This window comes from Gambusia affinis, linkage group LG13 (assembly GCF_019740435.1).
Source record: "Gambusia affinis linkage group LG13, SWU_Gaff_1.0, whole genome shotgun sequence".
NCBI classification, from domain to species: Eukaryota; Metazoa; Chordata; class Actinopteri; order Cyprinodontiformes; family Poeciliidae; genus Gambusia; species Gambusia affinis.
Genome location: NC_057880.1, coordinates 8,449,215 through 8,466,899, shown reverse-complemented (window position 1 = coordinate 8,466,899; position 17,685 = coordinate 8,449,215). Strand labels below are relative to the sequence as shown.

The window sequence follows — 17,685 nt, the reverse complement described above, 5'->3', positions numbered from 1 at the left end:
AATAAATAAATTTTTGAGATTTGTTGAATTGTAAAGCATCACCCTCAAAGTGACCGTATCTGTACTCCATCACCCATATTAATGGGAACCAAAGAGAATACTGAACAGTTCATTTCACTTCACGTTTGCTGTGTTGACCAAAGTTTTCTTTTCGATTGTTTCAACAACAATTTTTTAGTTTCCACCCTCATTCGTTACTTTCAAACATTAAACAAAAGGTTTTGTTTTTTTTTTTAAATTACCACGTGCAAAATGTTATTTATTTTTATTTTATCATTATTTTATGCTTAAAGCCTTTCAGTTTAGTCAATGCTGCACTCTCGCTAGCATCTTCATTTAAATAAAGTACACAAAATGTGTTCATGGATGTAATTATAATTGCATTTACTGGCAGTAAAACAGAATCAACACCTTCATACGGTTCCCTCGCTTTACCCCTGTGCCACCGCCGCACCCCTTCTCTTCAATCTTGCATGAATTGCAAATATTACCTGTGAACGCAACGACTCTGTTATTTTGTGTCAACATATCTGAGTAAATAATGTATAAAATTGACCTGTAGAGGAGTCAACAGAGTCATCCTTCTGACTTTTCTGCAACGGATTAATGAGATTTCATGTATCTTTTGTCTGGAAAGGGAACCAACATTCAGCAGGCAACTTTTGAAGTAGTCTGTCTTCTGTTCTGAGGATAAAAATCTCTCATTCATGCTGTGTCGTTTGTTTCCTTAATTTAGTGGTGTGTTACGGAATCTGTTATTTCCCTATGTGATGAAAAAAAAAATCCCACTGCTGCTTTAATTCAAAACAAGGTCCTTTTTCAGTTGGGGTAGTTCCTCTTAAATTCTGCATGATTTCCTGCCAAAACACACCTTTGATATTGATAACTAAAAATAACATATTTTCACACTACTTGTTGTTTCAGGGAAAACAACTTCCTTATGATTGAATATAAAATTTGATTTTCTAACAACTTTGTTTATGGGTTTGATCCCCCTCATTTTCTTACAGTCCTGTGGGTCAAACAAGTTTTATTCTGAGACAAAGAAACCCTGACTAAATACATAATGCTGTTTTAATAGATGACTTCATTAGCAATGCAAAAAACCTATCCCTATTTGAATATTAATGCAGCCCTCCATGGGGGCAGGAACTAACCGTGTTTAAACACCCTTTTTATGTTGTTTAATTTTGCTGATTACAGCTTGACTTGTACAATCTTAAAACTATGGAAACAGAACCTACCTGGCAACATGATGTAGGATGAAAAGCCTTAAAAAGCAACACATCATGCCCTGAGCTAAAGAAATTTAAGAACAGATGAAAGATAAAATTATTGACATCTATTACTTGATGTTGTTGTCAATTATAACAACATTTTCAATGCTTGGAGATTCCAGAAAGCCACACCGAGAACTGATACACCTTGATGATTGCTAAAAGGTTTGGGAAAACATTACATCAAAATTTAAAACTTCACTTTGTATATATTCAGATTATTGTCTAATAATGACTTTTTCTGATGTTTAGAAGCTTTTAGGTTTGACAAAAAAGAAGAAATATATAAGAACTGAAAACTAGCTTCCATTTTAGATCAAATAAAAAAATTGCAACACTAAACCAAAATTGGATATTTACAAAATGTTGAAGGGCATATTGAACAGCATGTGAAAAAATTATCCACCTTGTGTTATCAGTTACTATACTGCTTAAAATCTTTCAGTTTAACTTTGATGAACCGCTAATTATACCTAAAATTATGATCTCTGAATGATGTCATAAACATCATACAGACAGATAAATAAAATATGCATTCTGATGAGCTTTGTCATTAAAAGTACCTTTAAAATAACTTTTAAGCATTAAGCTTTTCATTTATATACTAAATGTGTGTGTTTTTAAATGGTCTTATATAATATATTTAACTAAAATGTAGGCTTTTCATTACAACATATTTCACAGAAATAAAGGCTTAAAAACAGTTAGTGAGTAATTAATTTATATGATTTAATTTTGTGATTTGAGTTACTGAAATAAACATTTTTTTTCAACAATATTTAAATTTATCAAAAATGATTATGATATGATCCGAATTGTTCCACGTGTTATGAACTTTATATATCTACTTTTAAATGATGAAACGCGCAATGAGCTTGAAATTATGTTTAATGTTAAACTTTAATACGTTCTCCCACCCATAAAAACGACTTCATACGTATCTCTCTCTCTAGGTAAATGTTCAAACTAGGACAAAGCAGCCACATTACTTCTCGCACGTAAACGGCCTTAACTTCGAGTTCTCGCGATAGTTAGCTTGTGAACCAGAGGATCCCCACAGGATGTTGGAGAGGGATGATGAGAGAACCGCTCAGTGGTGGAGAATCAGACGTCGAGTAGAATCCCTCATCACCGAAAGCGGTAGGTCTGTGCCAGGGATGTGTTCGTGTCTGAATTTGTTGTGTGTGTGTTCATGTGGAGGTAGTGGGTGGGTTCATGACAGATAGGGGGTGCCGCTTCCCTCAGTGACGTTTCTGGCTTTCCTGAGAATCAAAACAGCCGTTGGCCGCGGTAACGGTAGCTTCCCCCGCAGCAAGTCGGAAATCCGTTTGATGACTCTGTCGGAGACCGCCGTTTAGCTTAGCTCGCAGCCCCGCATAGCTTCACTCAGACCGGAGTTAAAGGCAGAAATAGGAGCGGTGTGTGAAGAGCAGGTGCAGGGAGGTAGGGGGACACACTGGCACAGCACCTGTCGCTGCTGCAGGTAATACGCCGCTGCTAGCACGACATTGTTGTGACGGTAAACATGACACGGAAAGCGAGGTAAATTGTGTGTTTATGTCAGGATAACATGCGGGGGCGGCTCCGAGTTGACAGACCACTATGACTGATGCTTTAGAGGTCTGCGTTTCTAACTTTTACTGATGAAAAAGCTCAGTACATAAATTTCTATCTATCTATCTATCTATCTATCTATCTATCTATCTATCTATCTATCTATCTATCTATCTATCTATCTATCTATCTATCTATCTATCTATCTATCTATCTATCTATCTATCTATCTATCTATCTATCTATCTATCTATCTATCTATCTATCTATCTATCTATCTATCTATCTATCTATCTATCTATCTATCTATCTATCTATCTATCTATCTATCTATCTTCCATTTAATCTTGTGTTATTAATTATGTGTAATGTGCAGGCACGTGATGCCAACCTATCAAAACTCCTGGAGGAAATATTTTCAAGCTATTAGCCGTCTGTTGTAGAAAGAACTGAGTTCTAAAGGTGATTGTTTCTGTTTAAGACATTTTAGAGGCTACTGCACAAATGTTTGCGTCAATTCTGTCCACGAAGAGAACATAATTGATGCTAGCTGTGTGCTGCTGGGGTGGCATATTGTTTTGCAGGGTGGTTGAACTTTTCAGAATCATATGCACATATCAAAAAGCATTGCCACGCTTTGCCACCACAAAATACAATAACAGCAATTGACTTTTTATTTGAAATAGATGGAAAAAAAGAGGCTTCCATCAACAGCAGGTTGTTGCACTATCATGTTTGATGCACCTGGCCTTTTGCTTTAGGCCTGTTGTTGTGTAAGCTACATGTTTATGTGCATATTTTATAATACACGATGATAAATCACGTCTTGACTTGTCACTGCAATTGGAGATGCCAGATTCCTTGATTATGGTGCTGCACAGGTCAGACAGAGACATCGGTCTAACAGTGATTGGACAACAAGATATGTGTATTAATATATTGTCTCTTGCATAAAACCTAAGCTAAGTGAATCTGTCCACATTGTATCTGTTAGTCATCCACATAACACAAAAATTTAACTATTTGGGCTAAACACTGTGCTGAAATAAACAAACCACTTACCCTGCTCATCACCCTGAATACAGCATCCACAAAGTGACGCTTGGCGTTGACAGCATCATGCTGTGGCCTTTTCTGCGCACATTATGTGATCTTTCAAAACTCGTAGAGGACTTGAACATGCCCACATATGTGAACTTGGTTGTGATACAATCTTGTCAGAATAATCCAACAGAGAAGTCAGTCCAACAATGGTTGGACAACAAGTTACGGTCCTGCTTTTGGAGTCGAACTGTGAAAAGAGGGAGGAAATGGTAAGGAAAAGGAGACGGCTGGGGAAGAGCTCGAGGTTGGCAAAAACAGAACGGCAATAATATGATTTGAGCCAAAGCAGCGATCGGATTTTCTGCCACTGCTTGATATTTGACATTGGTCGTTTCTGTTTTTGAGATAAATAAATTTGCCTCTGGTTGCTGGACGACAGCAGTCCACCAACTGCCGTTTGCGACCAAATCTTAAGATTGTTTAATGATGGACAGTTCCATGTAAGGAGGCTGATATTTGCAGAGTGAGGGCCTGGCTTTTTGGTGTCAGCTTTGAAGTCGTGTTGGCTCAATCATTCTTGTTCCCCTCGTCACAACAATTTAACGTAATTGCTTTTCAGGTCGGCATTCAGTAATATGTTAGGGGTAAATAATAGGGATGCACAATATTGGTTTATTGGATTATTTTGGTCGATATCCAATATAGCCAATATGCTAAATATACTAAAACTAATTTGGCTGGTAACCGATAGCAATACCAATATTTTTTTTGCTATACATTCTTACTGAAACTATATTGATTTCTCTATTGTGGATTTAAAATACTGCATTATCTTCGTCAGTTTAGCCTGATACCAAATGTAAATGCTAAAAAGGTTCTGAAAACGATGTAACACTTTCAACTTGAATTACGTTTAATATCAAATTTATTCACGACATCTGCCAACATAGAAAAACAAACAGTGCAAATTTGAAGTCGTGCTGTACTGCAGCCATTATTGTCACTGGTTTGTCATATAAAAACTATGCCTCTTGTATCAGTGAGTTATTTTAATGGAATTTCGGATGTCCGACATTAAATTTTACTGTTAATATCTACCGATGCCACGGCACTAATATTGTGCATCCCTAGTAATTAACTATCCATTGTTGGGTTTGTAGCTCTGGAGTGCTTTTCTTATTTATCTATGTGTTAGTGTGCATCACTCTCTGCAGAGACTGAGTACCCCTATGTCGATTTTTGACGTTACTATGATTTCTTTCTGTCATAACAGGAAGACAAATTTACCTGTGGTTAGTCTTGCATCTTTTTGTCATTCCCTAAAAATGTGCTTCCGTTTTTAGCTGCGTATAAGATCACAGATTTCATAATTCGGCTCCGTTTTTGTGTTGTCTGGTTGCTCCTTTCTGATAGATCTTAACTCTGTTGTTCTGTTGTTTCCGTCAAACAGAAACGCCATAGTTCTGTTTGCAGGAGCATATTTTTAAAATAGCCTTGCAGCGTCACAAAATCTGATACCTGAAAACTGCACTGGTGTGGAGAACGGCGTGTTCCTCCACGTGAGCTTATGCGCCTTTACATCCGCACGTTAATGCAAGCCCGGGTGTTGCCTCTTGTGATAGGTCAAAAACGAAAAAAAAAGCACAAAAATCTAGATTTTTCTTTCTAGATCTTCCATACACATGTTATAAAAGCGTGTGAATAAGTCAAGTGTCCTCTATCAGCGGTAGCATGAATTGGGCGGGCAGTACAGATGAATACACAAGCCTCCGAAAACGGACTCGTTCCTGCTCCGGGAAGCTACGTTGATCAAATTAGAGCCGCTTTCATCACGTGTTTTAGATCGATGCAAAATATGCGGCTGAGACACGCATCCTTCTGTGTGCAGTGTAACATTTGCGGTCCTGCCAAATTGGCTTTTCTTTTAGAAGGATGATCATGGATTCCCTGCTGCAGATTACGTCTGCCAAAGTTTGTATGAGGCCACTGATTGGTTTTAGGAAAGTTTTCTGAGGTAAGATGAGGCAAAGAGTGCTCCCCGACCTCACAAGAGGATTGCACTATTGGGTTTGCCCTTGAAGCTTATTTCCAATGGCATTACAGCCTAGAGAAAGTACTAATACTTTCATCTTTTCTTTTCAATGCATGTTAAAATCTACACTTCTTTTCCTTTTTTTTTTAAATTAGTTCGACTAGAGTCCTTTCTTTAATACTACTAGGCCTGTCACGATAGCAAATTTTGCTGAACGATTAATTGTCTCAAAAAACTATTGCGATAGACGATAGTATTGTTTGAAGACCTTTTTACACTGATTTAATGGAAATGACGTAATAATGCATGCGATTTCCTGCCAAAGATGGATGCACTTTATTTTAAAAAGAACATTAAACACTGGAACTGATAAACAAAATAAACAAAACAACCAAAAATAAAAATAAAATTGATTCTCAGTCTCCATTAGCAAACATGTACTTGAATAAAAAAGAAATAACATAAAGCCAAAGTGTAAATAAATACTGCATTCAGCCAAAAGAGTTCAGATTATAAAGTCTGTTTACCATATTGCCCTTCAGTAATCCTTAGATTTAAATAGAGAAGATGGGCACATCGACTACCTGATGCAATAGTTCACACTACACGTTAGTTCACACCTACATTTTCCCCTTATGACAATCTTAGAACTTTTATCGTACTAAGATTGTCTCTTGTGATCATCCTGTAGTGTGTGGTGTGTTACGCTAGATCGTTGTGGCCGCTCCGATCTAAATCAGGGGTTTTCCCCGCTGGGATCGTTACCGCAGCCTGTTGAATGTGACAGGTAGCCAATCAGAAAGCCGGATTCTGCTCCGCGCTTTCTGAGGGGAAATTACCGAGGGGAATCCCAAACAGCTGACACGGCGCAACCCGAAGTCCAGCGGACATTGGAGATGATATGTGGAAACAACATTAATGTTTATAAAACATTTTGTACAAAGAATATAGAAATGACGAGGGAGGAGTTGGAGCGAAATCGCTACGTTGATGAACCCGGTAACTTTTCAGCTGTTCTTCGTTAACGTGACATAAATCGGTTCTAATGATTTTCATTCAGTCAGGACGTTACGCTGACACTAGAGCCACATGCTTTGCAGGTAGATTGTAGTAAAGAATTGATTAATGCCTGGTTTTAAAATTAGTTAGCTGGACTTGTAGCCAGCCATTGGAACCGTTATACCTAGGATTTCTGTCGGTTAATGTGTGGTCTCAGATTTTGAAAATGGGCCGACAATCGACCGACAGCACTAAGATGGTGTAGTGTGCGCTGGGCATTACACTAAGGAAATGAGGAAGGGAGGGTCAGTGGCGAGCACCGGAGTTGAGCCTTTTTCATTTAGTGTCATCAACAGAAAGAGAAAAAGGCTGGAAGAGACGATAACGGCGATAATTAAAATGACGTAGATAGTTTTAATTTATCGTACGATTAATCGATTTCTCGTTTATCGCGACAGGCCTAAATACTACAGATGTGAAAAGATGATTTTTTTCCAGTCTTTTTGCACTAATGATAGGATTTAAGTTATTTAATGCAATATATGTAAAGTATTCACTACCCTCAAATCTTTTCACATTTTGTCACAAAACAACAAATGTCAGTTTGTGTCATTGAGATATTAGATGATGGAGCAACACAAAGTAGTGCAAAGTGGTGAGCTGTAAGGAAAATATGTTTGTTTCTAAAAAGACTTTACAAATAGAATCTGAAAAGCACAATATACATTTATAGGTATAAAATCCCGTGGCAACCACTTGCCTTTAGAGATCATGTAATTAAAAAATAGTTCACTTGTGTAGAGCTGCTCTTTTTTTGTTAGACATAAGAGAACGAGTAGCATAATGAAAACTTAAACCAGGGGCAGAGATTGCAAAGAAGTTGGAAGCAGCAAAGCAAATCTTTATGGGGAGACCTGTCAATATATCATCTGAAATGAAAAGAGCATAGCACAGCTGCAGATACATCAAAACATGGCTGTCCACTTAAACTAACAAGACAATTAATTGGAGAAGCAGCCAAGAAACCTGAATTGATCAACAGCCTTGGGTGGCAGAAGCTTTTGAAAGGACAAATATTAGTTGTGGACTTAACGCTTCTAGCTTTTACTGTAGAGTGGTCAGAAGAAAGACATTATTAAAAGAAAAGCATAATAAGTTCTGATTTCAGTTTGGCACGATTCGTGTAGGGAACAGAGTAACTGTGGAAGCTTTTCTTCATCGGGGACATGGAAACTGGTTTATAGAAAGATGGACGGAACTAAACACAGGGCAGTTCTGGTTGTAAACCTGTCCGATGCTGTCAAAGACCGAGGAGAAGTTTCACCTTCCTGCCGGACAACATGCATACTTAACATACACCCAGAACTGCTGATCGAAGCATATTCATGTGCTATGTGTTAGAATGGGCCAGTCTGAGTCGGGGCTTATATCTGATTGAGAAGTTGTGGCAAAACTGGAAAGAAGTAGTTCAAGGAGTTCACAGTTTACAAGAGAAGAATAATTAACTTTCAGTCTCTAGATGCTTTGTGTTGGTCTTTCACATGTTTTCCCAATAAAATACGTTGAAGTTTATGCTTGTAAAATAGACAAAACGTGGAAAAAGTATGTATGTATATGTTATGCTATGAATATGTTGGCAAAGAACTATGTATTTTATTACTATAAGTGTGCACATTTTCTTTTTTGGTAGAAAAATCACACAAAACTGGGGTTGGACAACAAATCAATAACAATATATACATACCTTTGATAGAATTTCCAATAATTTCATTGAAAGCTATTCCAAAACTGCACAGCATTCTGGGTGATGTAGGCAGAGGAAAGGCTTTAGCTTCTAAACCACAGCCAGCTTAGCAAGGTGGGTGGCATCAACATACTCACTCACTCTTTGGTTACCTAGCAACAACTTATTAAGTAACTTGGGCAGCAGCAGTTTCACCTTGTCTCATAGCTGCTTAAAAAAAAAAGAAAAAAGAAAGCTATTGATAAAACAGGAATGTTCACATCACTAGTTAGGCAGTATTTCAGATATTTATTGATAATTATTGATATCAACTGATTTGAAACCCTCATATCGTGACGCCTTCTTCAACCATATTGTCCAGCAGTAGGTTCTCCTCAAACTACTACTAGCTGCATCTAATTTTCTATGAAGTAGCATCATTAACTGTAATAAATGAACAAAAAATGGATGTTAATTAGTGAAAAAGCATAGCTCAAATCCAGTTTAGTGGCAAATTTGGTCATGAAAGCGTCAAAGCGGGTTGGACAAGTCTGCTTTTGTTCACCTAGATTCCACACAGTCACGATTCTGCTACCTCAACATAAAAAAAATAAAAAATAAAGGCAGAAATGTACAGACGTGTGTGTGCGTGTGTGTGCGTCTGCGGGGTGTGTTCCAGCCTTCGCCCTGACGCTGCAGTCCCCCCAGATGTCTGCGGCAGGCGGCGCAGACAGAAGCTGATGTGAATACTGATTTTCAGCCTCAAACGACTCCGTCGGTCGCTCTAAAACCGCAGTTCCCCGTTCAAGCTGTACTGCTGCTGCGCGTCGTGTCAGACCATGGAAGTAGGGTGCATTTGAGGCGAACACGGCCGCAGAGAGAGAGAGAGAGGCGGGGGTGGGAGACGGCAGAGAGGTGCAGAGATTTGCCGTGAGAGAAAGAGTGTGAGAGTATCCCTAACTGCCGTGGTTGCTATTTTTAACCGGGCTCTCTACTCCACTGTCCTGAGATGCTCTCCCACTCCTCAAACACAGACAAGTCAGTCACCAGATCCACACACTGACTCACATTCTTTAATGTAAAGAGTTACATAAAAAGCAAGAGCGGTGGATTCGCTTTGGTATTCAGTGTCTGTTCGATGCAGGGGGTGGGGGGGATCCTTGAATGAATGAGAGGTGGAGCTTAGAGATATCTACTTGGCAATCAAGGTCTTTTTTTGTTATTTTTTTCTTCAGAAAGAGCTCTGCAATATTTCATCCTGTTTATAAGAGGGAGTGTTTGCAATAGAAAGAGGAACCGGGTGTATCGTTGGGCGGCGGGGGGGAGCAGAGGAAGCTTTCACCTCTCAATAACAAGTTGTTTGTCTTGTCAGACATTATGAAAGAGCTTTGAGGAGGTGGGGGGGGGGGGTTGATGGTGTAGCAGAGAAGCAAAATAAAGCCATGCTTCTTTTTTCTATATCATGTTTTTTTTCCTCTCTCCTTTCACTTCCTTTCAGGCTGAGTCACAACTGGTGAAGAAGGAAGGTCTGGAGAGGGAACGTGAGAGGAGGAGGAGGTGGAGGAGGAGGGGAAGACGAAGAAGAAGACGAAGAAGAGAGGGAGATAAGCCACGACAGGAAGCAAAACGACGCGCGCGCTCAGACCTACACACCGCTTGTTTCGTGTGCGTGCGCTTGTCTGCGTCTGAGGGGGAGAGAGAGCGCGAGAGAGAGAGGCTGGGCGAGTTATAGAGGGTGAACGGGAAAGGAAGAAAGGGAGGGAGAGTGACGCGGAGGCTGGGAGAGCCGTTTCCCCCTCCCCTCCACCTCCTCCTCTCCTCTCCCTCGCTTTCTCCTCTCCTCTCCTCTTCTCCTCCCCTCCCCTCCCTCTCTGGCTGTGTGGAGCAGGCGTGTAACGGCATCAGACTCGGCGTGAAGGAACCATGAGCGATGTCACCATCGTTAGAGAGGGATGGCTCCAGAAAAGGGGTGAGTACATCCAGAGCCTTCTCCTGCTCCCTTCCGATGCGCTTCTAGTCTGCGTCCCCTCGTCTAGACCGAGGGGCCTGGCCGTGCCTGTCCACATGTGCCGGCTGGGAGGATGTCGGTGCGCGCGACTGAGTGTGAGTGATCACATGGATGTCTGATCACCGGTGTGTGTGTGTTTGCGTTAGCCATGTGTCTCTTTACCGTAAGCCTGACTGGCTGCTAGCCTGCTAAATCCCTGTTTTATTCAGTCAGATTATGTCTGGAAAAGCTGGGGGCATGCACAAGCGTGAGCATGCAGTTACTGTAGTAACATCTAACGAATCCCTGTGGTGACATTGCTGGTGTTGCAGTGTTGTGTCATGCCAGTGTGCCGGCTCATGTCTGTGAAATCTAGTTAGTTCTGCCTTCTGAAGTGTTTTTTTTTTCCAACATCATAATATGTTAAGTTCAGAAGTGTGTGTGTGTGTGTGTGTGTGTGGGAGGGGTGGGGGGAATATCCTGAATAGTGTCACTGACAGTCATACGACAAAGGTTTAAGGGAGCAGTTAAAGTGTAGAAAGGGTAGTGACAACACATCCTGTTTACAACCAAATGAGTGAAAAAAGTGCAACGGTCAGAGAGCATGTGGCAGAAATAGTGCTTCCCTGTTCTCAGACGTTCCCAGACCAAAGACAGTCACAACAGGTGGAACTGATCCAGAAACGGCTGAGAATGTTATTAGTTCCATGAGGTCAGCAGGGGTGACTAGAAACGTCTTTTTTGGTGTAATTAACCCCAAATGTGTGTGCTTGTGTGTCTGATGCCGATAGAGATCCATCCAGCAGATGTAGGGTTTGTGAATAAATGTGTGTGTTTGGAGAGAGGGGGAAAAAAAAGGGGGATTTCCTGTTTTTTAGGCCAACGAGCATCATTCCCCTTCACCATGGGACGGTGTCTAGGAATGTGCAACAGAAAACCGCCGAGCAGGAAGTGACATGGATACACAACAGACAACAGGTTTCTGGGTAATGTAGGAAGCGCACCGGGAGAAGATGCTGCTCCGCACATTCACAGGGTGAATGTTCCGTGACTAAAGCGCAGACACGCGAACACACACACACACACACACGCAAAGATAAAGCACGCAGTCTGCAAGCAGAGCGGGGTGAGGTGTGTGGGGGGGGGGTCTTTTTTTGTCTCCCGGCGTGCCAGTGGGATCCTCAGTTGTCTGTGCATATTAAGAGGAAAACATCGCCCTCAGTCACGACTCGGCGATGCCAGTGTTTCTCAGTGTGAGGAAGAGTTTAGGAAGGGACGGAAGAAGAGGAGAAGGAGAGGGACTTCTGTTTGTGTCAGGAATATGAATGTTTGTCTGCATTGTATGATAAATCTTTGTCTGTAGCAGAGTGCGGGAAGAGATGCAGGGTCAGAGTGCTGACTCACTGTCCGGGTCGGGATACAGCATAGACTGCAGTCTTAGTCTTTAGACAGACTGTTACTCAAATCAGAGATGTTGAGCATCTTCCATGCATGGAAAGTTCTCCAGGATTGAATTATGGACCATGTTTCTGGTTGAGTAAGTGACATGAAGAAAAAGAACAGAAACAAAGAAGCGAAATGATGACAGGCCTGTAAGGTCCCTTAAGGCCACAAGCTTCAAAATACCACATTTTGCATATGCGAGTTAGTCGGATTGCCTAGATTAGATAAATATTGAATCTTTTTCTTATTACTCTATTCTTTGTTTCATGGAGAAATGGGTTGGTATGACCAAAGTATGATAAGCTTGGATAAAAAAATACAAAACGGAGAAATTTTAAAACAGAAAAGCAACAATCATTCCAACTACTGCTAAAATTTAAAGTGTAACTAACCCCAAATAAACTTATTTTGCATGATAAACTGTATAAACAGGGTATTTGGTCAAATTGTTCCTAAGCAAGTTGAATTTTCCTATTGTTCAAAAATGTATTTTAATGCTATATGCATTTATTGTTATTTTGATACAAAGACTTAAGCAAAAATGTAAAACTAAAAACCCTCTAAATTTAGTAGTAGTATACAAGAGATGGATAAACAATTAGTTTGTCAGCTGGACGTCTATGGAAGTAGCTACAGATGCTGCTTAAAAACAGCTATTTTTTTTTTATCTTGGTAAGAGCGATGGGTGATGCTTCTTTAGTAGCCAGACCATGACTCTTCTCATAACCCAGTGGTTCCCAAAGATTTTCTGGGCCCCCCTCTGGATTACAATAAAATCCCCCGCAAAAAAGAAAAAAGAATCAACTGGGCACACACATCGTTCAACCAGACATAAACCTATACACATATTTTGTTTTCAAACTCCACTGAAGTTTATTTCAGCCTTCAAGTTGCAACAAAACTACAAACCATCTTTACAGTGAAACACTTTTGTGTAACTGTTCTTTCTTTTTTCTTTTTATTCATCCGTACCGCTTCCCGCAGCCCCCCCTGCAATGGCTGCACTGCACCCCCCACACTTTGGGAACCACTGCCTTAACCTAAGACGTTTCAATTGCGACAAGTTTTCCTTTCTTGTGAGGCAGCAATTAGAAGTCATCTCTCAGCCTGCAAACATGTTGCCAATTTCAAAGAAGTCAATAAAATTAATTCAATATTACTTTTATATAGCTCCATTTTTTTTATGCGCTGTTGGAAAATAGTGGACATGATTTTTATATAAATACTAATGATGCAGCAATTACTTGTCCAAACATCACTCTTAACTTTCTATGATCTGACACCAAAACAATCTGATTGTTTTTTCTTATAAATAGGCCAAAGCACTCCCACAATTTTGGCTTATAAGTAAATAAATAGAAACAGCATTGTCTTCCACTGTTTTAGGGCTTTTGCTGATGTCTATTTTTAATGATTGGACTCGACTGAGTGATCTTGAATCTAGAAAGCTCATAAAATCATTCATTTTTTAAATTGTTGTAAATGTGTTGTTTTCTCTGGATCCTTTTACACCGTTTTTCCTCTTGCTAATGGGTTTGGTGTTGAATGGAAATTATTTATTAGTCAATTGTTTGGGGGACTAAAGAGCACATCTCAGGGGTAAAGAAGACTTCTTATGGTCACAAACTCTCACGGGAAAGTTTTGCATGTTTTATGGCGGAACCGATTTGGAGAAATGGCTCTTTTGTTTGGCCGACTACTGTTATAAAAACTGGTCAAAAATTACTAAACATTCACCCACTTTCACACACGCAGCGACGGATGGTAACCAAATGTAGCGATGCTTGAATACAAAAAACGTCCATGCGTATTTTTTTTCAACTCTTACCACACCATATGATGCAGCAGCATAGCCCTTAAGCAGATATACTGGAGTGGTTGAAATGACTAATTCAGCTCTACTTATTCTGGAATGAAATGAATCCTCTCGAATACAGATCATATTTTCCACCAAATACAGCACAATATGCCCTTAGATGACCCTGCCTTTGTGTACTCACCGACATGACTAGGATTTCCTTCCTCCTTTCACTGAATCAGGGTGTGGAGTGCAATCAACTGCATCACCTCTTTGTGTAAGGAAATCATGCACGTTGTGCAATCTTGCTACCTCTTGCGAACTTCACCACAAAAACAACATAGTTGCAAGAAAGCAAAATGAACAGTTTAAAAACATTTGTTTTATTCTGATGAATACGACCAAAACGACACCAGAACGGGTCAGTTTTTGAGAAAACGTGCGTCGCTCCCCTCTCAGCAAGAATGCCCTTCTTAATTTCCGCTACTGCCAGGAGTTTACCTTCTTTCAGCCCATGTGAGGCTACAGGGGTCACTCTCTCAGCCACTGCACCGGGTGGATACTGTTACCTTCACCAGCATCAGCACACACAGCAGTCAGCACAGCAGATGGTCGGGAGGGAGGGGACAGATGAGGAGATCCGCATCATCTTTTCTTGGACACAACTCATTGTCCTCCAGTGTTTTCTTTTATAACGCAAAGTTACAGATCAGAGGTGAAACAGCAAAGTCAAAGCAAAGTGAGCCTTGGTTGCTTTGAGAGCGGCGAATCTGTCGCTTGCAAGTTTTTTGTTATGACACATCAGATACCAACTAAAAGGTTTTGTGGGCAAAATGGTTACAGAGTTGACTCATGAAACCATCTCTTGCTTCTTAGATGAGCACTTGTTATGATTAGCATTGTTAACTTTACCATGTCCCACTACAAACACACTCTGAAAGATTAATAGGATAAAGTAGAGCAAATTTGCGGTACTGCTTTTGGCCTTTGTGGTGACAGATGAAGTCTTATTTAACTCTTTAGCCTTGCCTGTAGAAATACAGTTTCATTTTAAATAACTTTGTATCTTTTGTGCTAACTTTGTCTAAGAGGACTTTACTGATTCTGAAAATGGGTAACTTCAAAATACTTTCTTTCACTAACTCCACACACTGAAGAGTGTTATTGGCATAGCCTATTAAGACTAAGGGATGGTACATTCACAGCCTGATAAAACCAGTCTCTTGTTCTATGCTTTGCTTTGTGCAGGGATTCTATTGAGAAACTATTAGGTGGACTTTGTTGAAGTTTGAAATTTTCCCAAATCGCTAACATTTGGTTGCGCCGTATATAATTCCAGTTTGATGCCATGAAGCTTATCGGGACTTGCCAATGCTGTAAACAACAGCGAAGTACCAATTCAAACAAGGCGGCTGCTAATGCTAATTCAGTATTTGGAAGTGTGACCAATATGGACTCAACGACTTCGTTCACTTCCTCCGCTGCCTTTGCTAAAATAAAAAAAACAGCGCAGAAAATCATCATAGTTCACAACTTCTTCTGTTTGCTGATCGGCCTGGTTGAAATTCTACTGGAGAAATCCACTCTAATGGGAGAAATCCCAGACAGAACACTAAAAGGAGAGGAGAATCGAGTGGAACTGCATAGGAAGGCAATGACCAGGCTTGTACATTCACTGAGAATCCAGAAAGATTGAATTTTTAAAGTTTATGGCCGAATCAACCATCAGTCAGTACCAGTCGAGCTAAAAATTGTCAGATTACTTGGAACCAGCACTTTCCCCGATGGGTCTGTGTTTATAGCCTCTGTATTTATCAGCTTCTGTTCTTGCAGCGTCTCAGCATGAACGGATTTTTAGCAGTTTGAACTGTAATTAAATGTTTTAATTAAGTCTCATATTTAATGGTATGTTATAGAAATAAATCCTGATACTGGAGTATGTTTAAAAGTCCATATTATCGCTTAAATTACAGGTTAAGTTACATGGGATTGTAATGAAATACATTTTGCTTTTTCGTTATGATGCGAATAAAAGTAAAATTTCTACTAGTGCGTTACTAGTCATTTTGGAACGTGTATAAATACAGTCTTTATTGATTTAAATGTTATAAAGCATCTTGAATAAGTAAAAAAAAAAAAGTCTCTCATGCACCTTTTTTTTTTTCTCTACTCAATGCGGACAGTTTGACATCTGGTTGCTGACCACATCTATGAAATGTATAATTTAGATCACAGTATTAGTCCTGCTGATGGAGAGACTCAGAAGATGCCTGGGTGAGTTTTGCTCCCTTATTTCATGCATCTCTCTCAGCACGGCTGCATCGCTGGATATTTGGGTTTGAAATGAAAGCCATCACTTCTCCCCTTTTATTCCTTCTTTGTTCTCCACTCTCCCTGGAACAACTGTATTTGCTTTACTGTGTACATATTACCGCTGTGGGGTTCATTGGGTGCAGTGCAGTGGAGCAGCCATCTTGCCTCAGTAAGTTCAGCGAGTTCAGTGTTGCTGGAGGCTGGCTGGATCAGGTGGCAGTGCCAGATCTCTGATATCAATCACCAGTCGCTGCCGCCGCCACTGTTTGCCGGTTCCCACTTCTCTCTCCTCTCCTCCTCCGCTTCTCATTTCTTTTTCAGCTCCCATCACCTTGTACTCCTTCTCTCCGCTCCCTCTGATCCTCCAAAGCCTGCAATGCATGCACATCCACGGCAGCAGCCGACACGCAGACAGTGCAGGCTTTGTTATGAATGGCATCCCCTTGCACATCCGGAGGAAGTGTACTCTCCAGTGTGGTTTTACAAACTGTCTCCATTGTCCTAAGAATGACTCACTCTACACTGCAGATAATGGCAGTCAGCCAGACAGACTGACAGCACAGCACAGCACAGAAGGACTAGTCTGCAGAGCCCACAGACAAACGGCACAGGAAAGGGAGACGGATAGTTTGTGACAGATACAGCCACCGCAAAAAAAGAAGAGACAGGAACTGCGAGAATCGAGGAGGATGTGAAAATGAAAGGAGTTTTTAAATTTACAGAACTTAATTTTTGGGAAGAGGAGCTAATTTTGGACATCAGTGACAGTAGTGTCAGCAGATATGACCCATTTATTGAAACTAGACGCCACAAAAGAAAAGAAAAGAAAACAAAACAACTTCAGTACTGATTTTTTTTTAAAGGTTTTATTGGCTCTATTGGCCTTTATTTGATAGTTAATTAACAGGAAAGGGGGCAATGAGAGAAGTGGAAAGACATGCGGCAAAGGTCACCAGGCCGGGAATTGAACCCGTGACGGCCATGTCGAGGACCAAGGCCTCCCTACGTGGGTTGTGCTTAACCCCTGCGTCACCACAGCACATCCCCGATTTTTTATTTATTTATTTTTTTTGACCACTACCCAATCAGGCTAGAGGGAGTTTAGCTTTTTTTTTTTTTTTCTGCTACATCAAAATGACCTTGTGTGTTTGTTTATGATGTTCTGAGCTAAATAGATGTGGACACTTTAACTGTTTGAAGTCAGTAAGATCTGCATTGAGAGAAGCATGCTTTTAAAGCCCGTGCCAGCAGAAGGATTAATGGATGGGCAATGTGAATGGACTAATGTAGAGTGAGGTAGTCTTGGATAAATGAATGAATGGATCAATGAATGGAGTGCTGATCATTGCGTATGCACAACTTGGAGAGAGGAAGCAGGAGGGGATGAAAGGAGGAGAGGTTGCATAATGCGATTAGTCTGCAGCTGAGGATCATCAAAATGCTGACCTCAACCATTGGATCACAATATGGACGGATGCTTGGAGATTTGCTCAGGCACTACTTACTAATTGTTCT

At 40.4% G+C, this 17,685-nt stretch overlaps 1 protein-coding gene across 3 annotated transcripts in view; it reads left to right on the top strand.

Annotated features, from left to right (window-relative positions):
* Positions 1 to 2,268: 2,268 nt before the first annotated feature.
* Positions 2,269 to 17,685, top strand: part of akt3a (v-akt murine thymoma viral oncogene homolog 3a) — a 63,906-nt gene continuing 48,489 nt past the window's right edge. For 2 of the 3 annotated variants that reach the window (XM_044135616.1, XM_044135614.1), the window contains exons 1-2: positions 2,269 to 2,417; positions 10,128 to 10,598. In XM_044135616.1, coding sequence (XP_043991551.1) covers positions 10,553 to 10,598 — 46 coding nt within the window. In that variant the 5' untranslated portion in view covers positions 2,269 to 2,417; positions 10,128 to 10,552. Of the gene's footprint in view, positions 2,418 to 2,587; positions 2,761 to 10,127; positions 10,599 to 17,685 lie in introns of those variants that run through there. The other variant, XM_044135615.1, reaches the window with a different exon arrangement.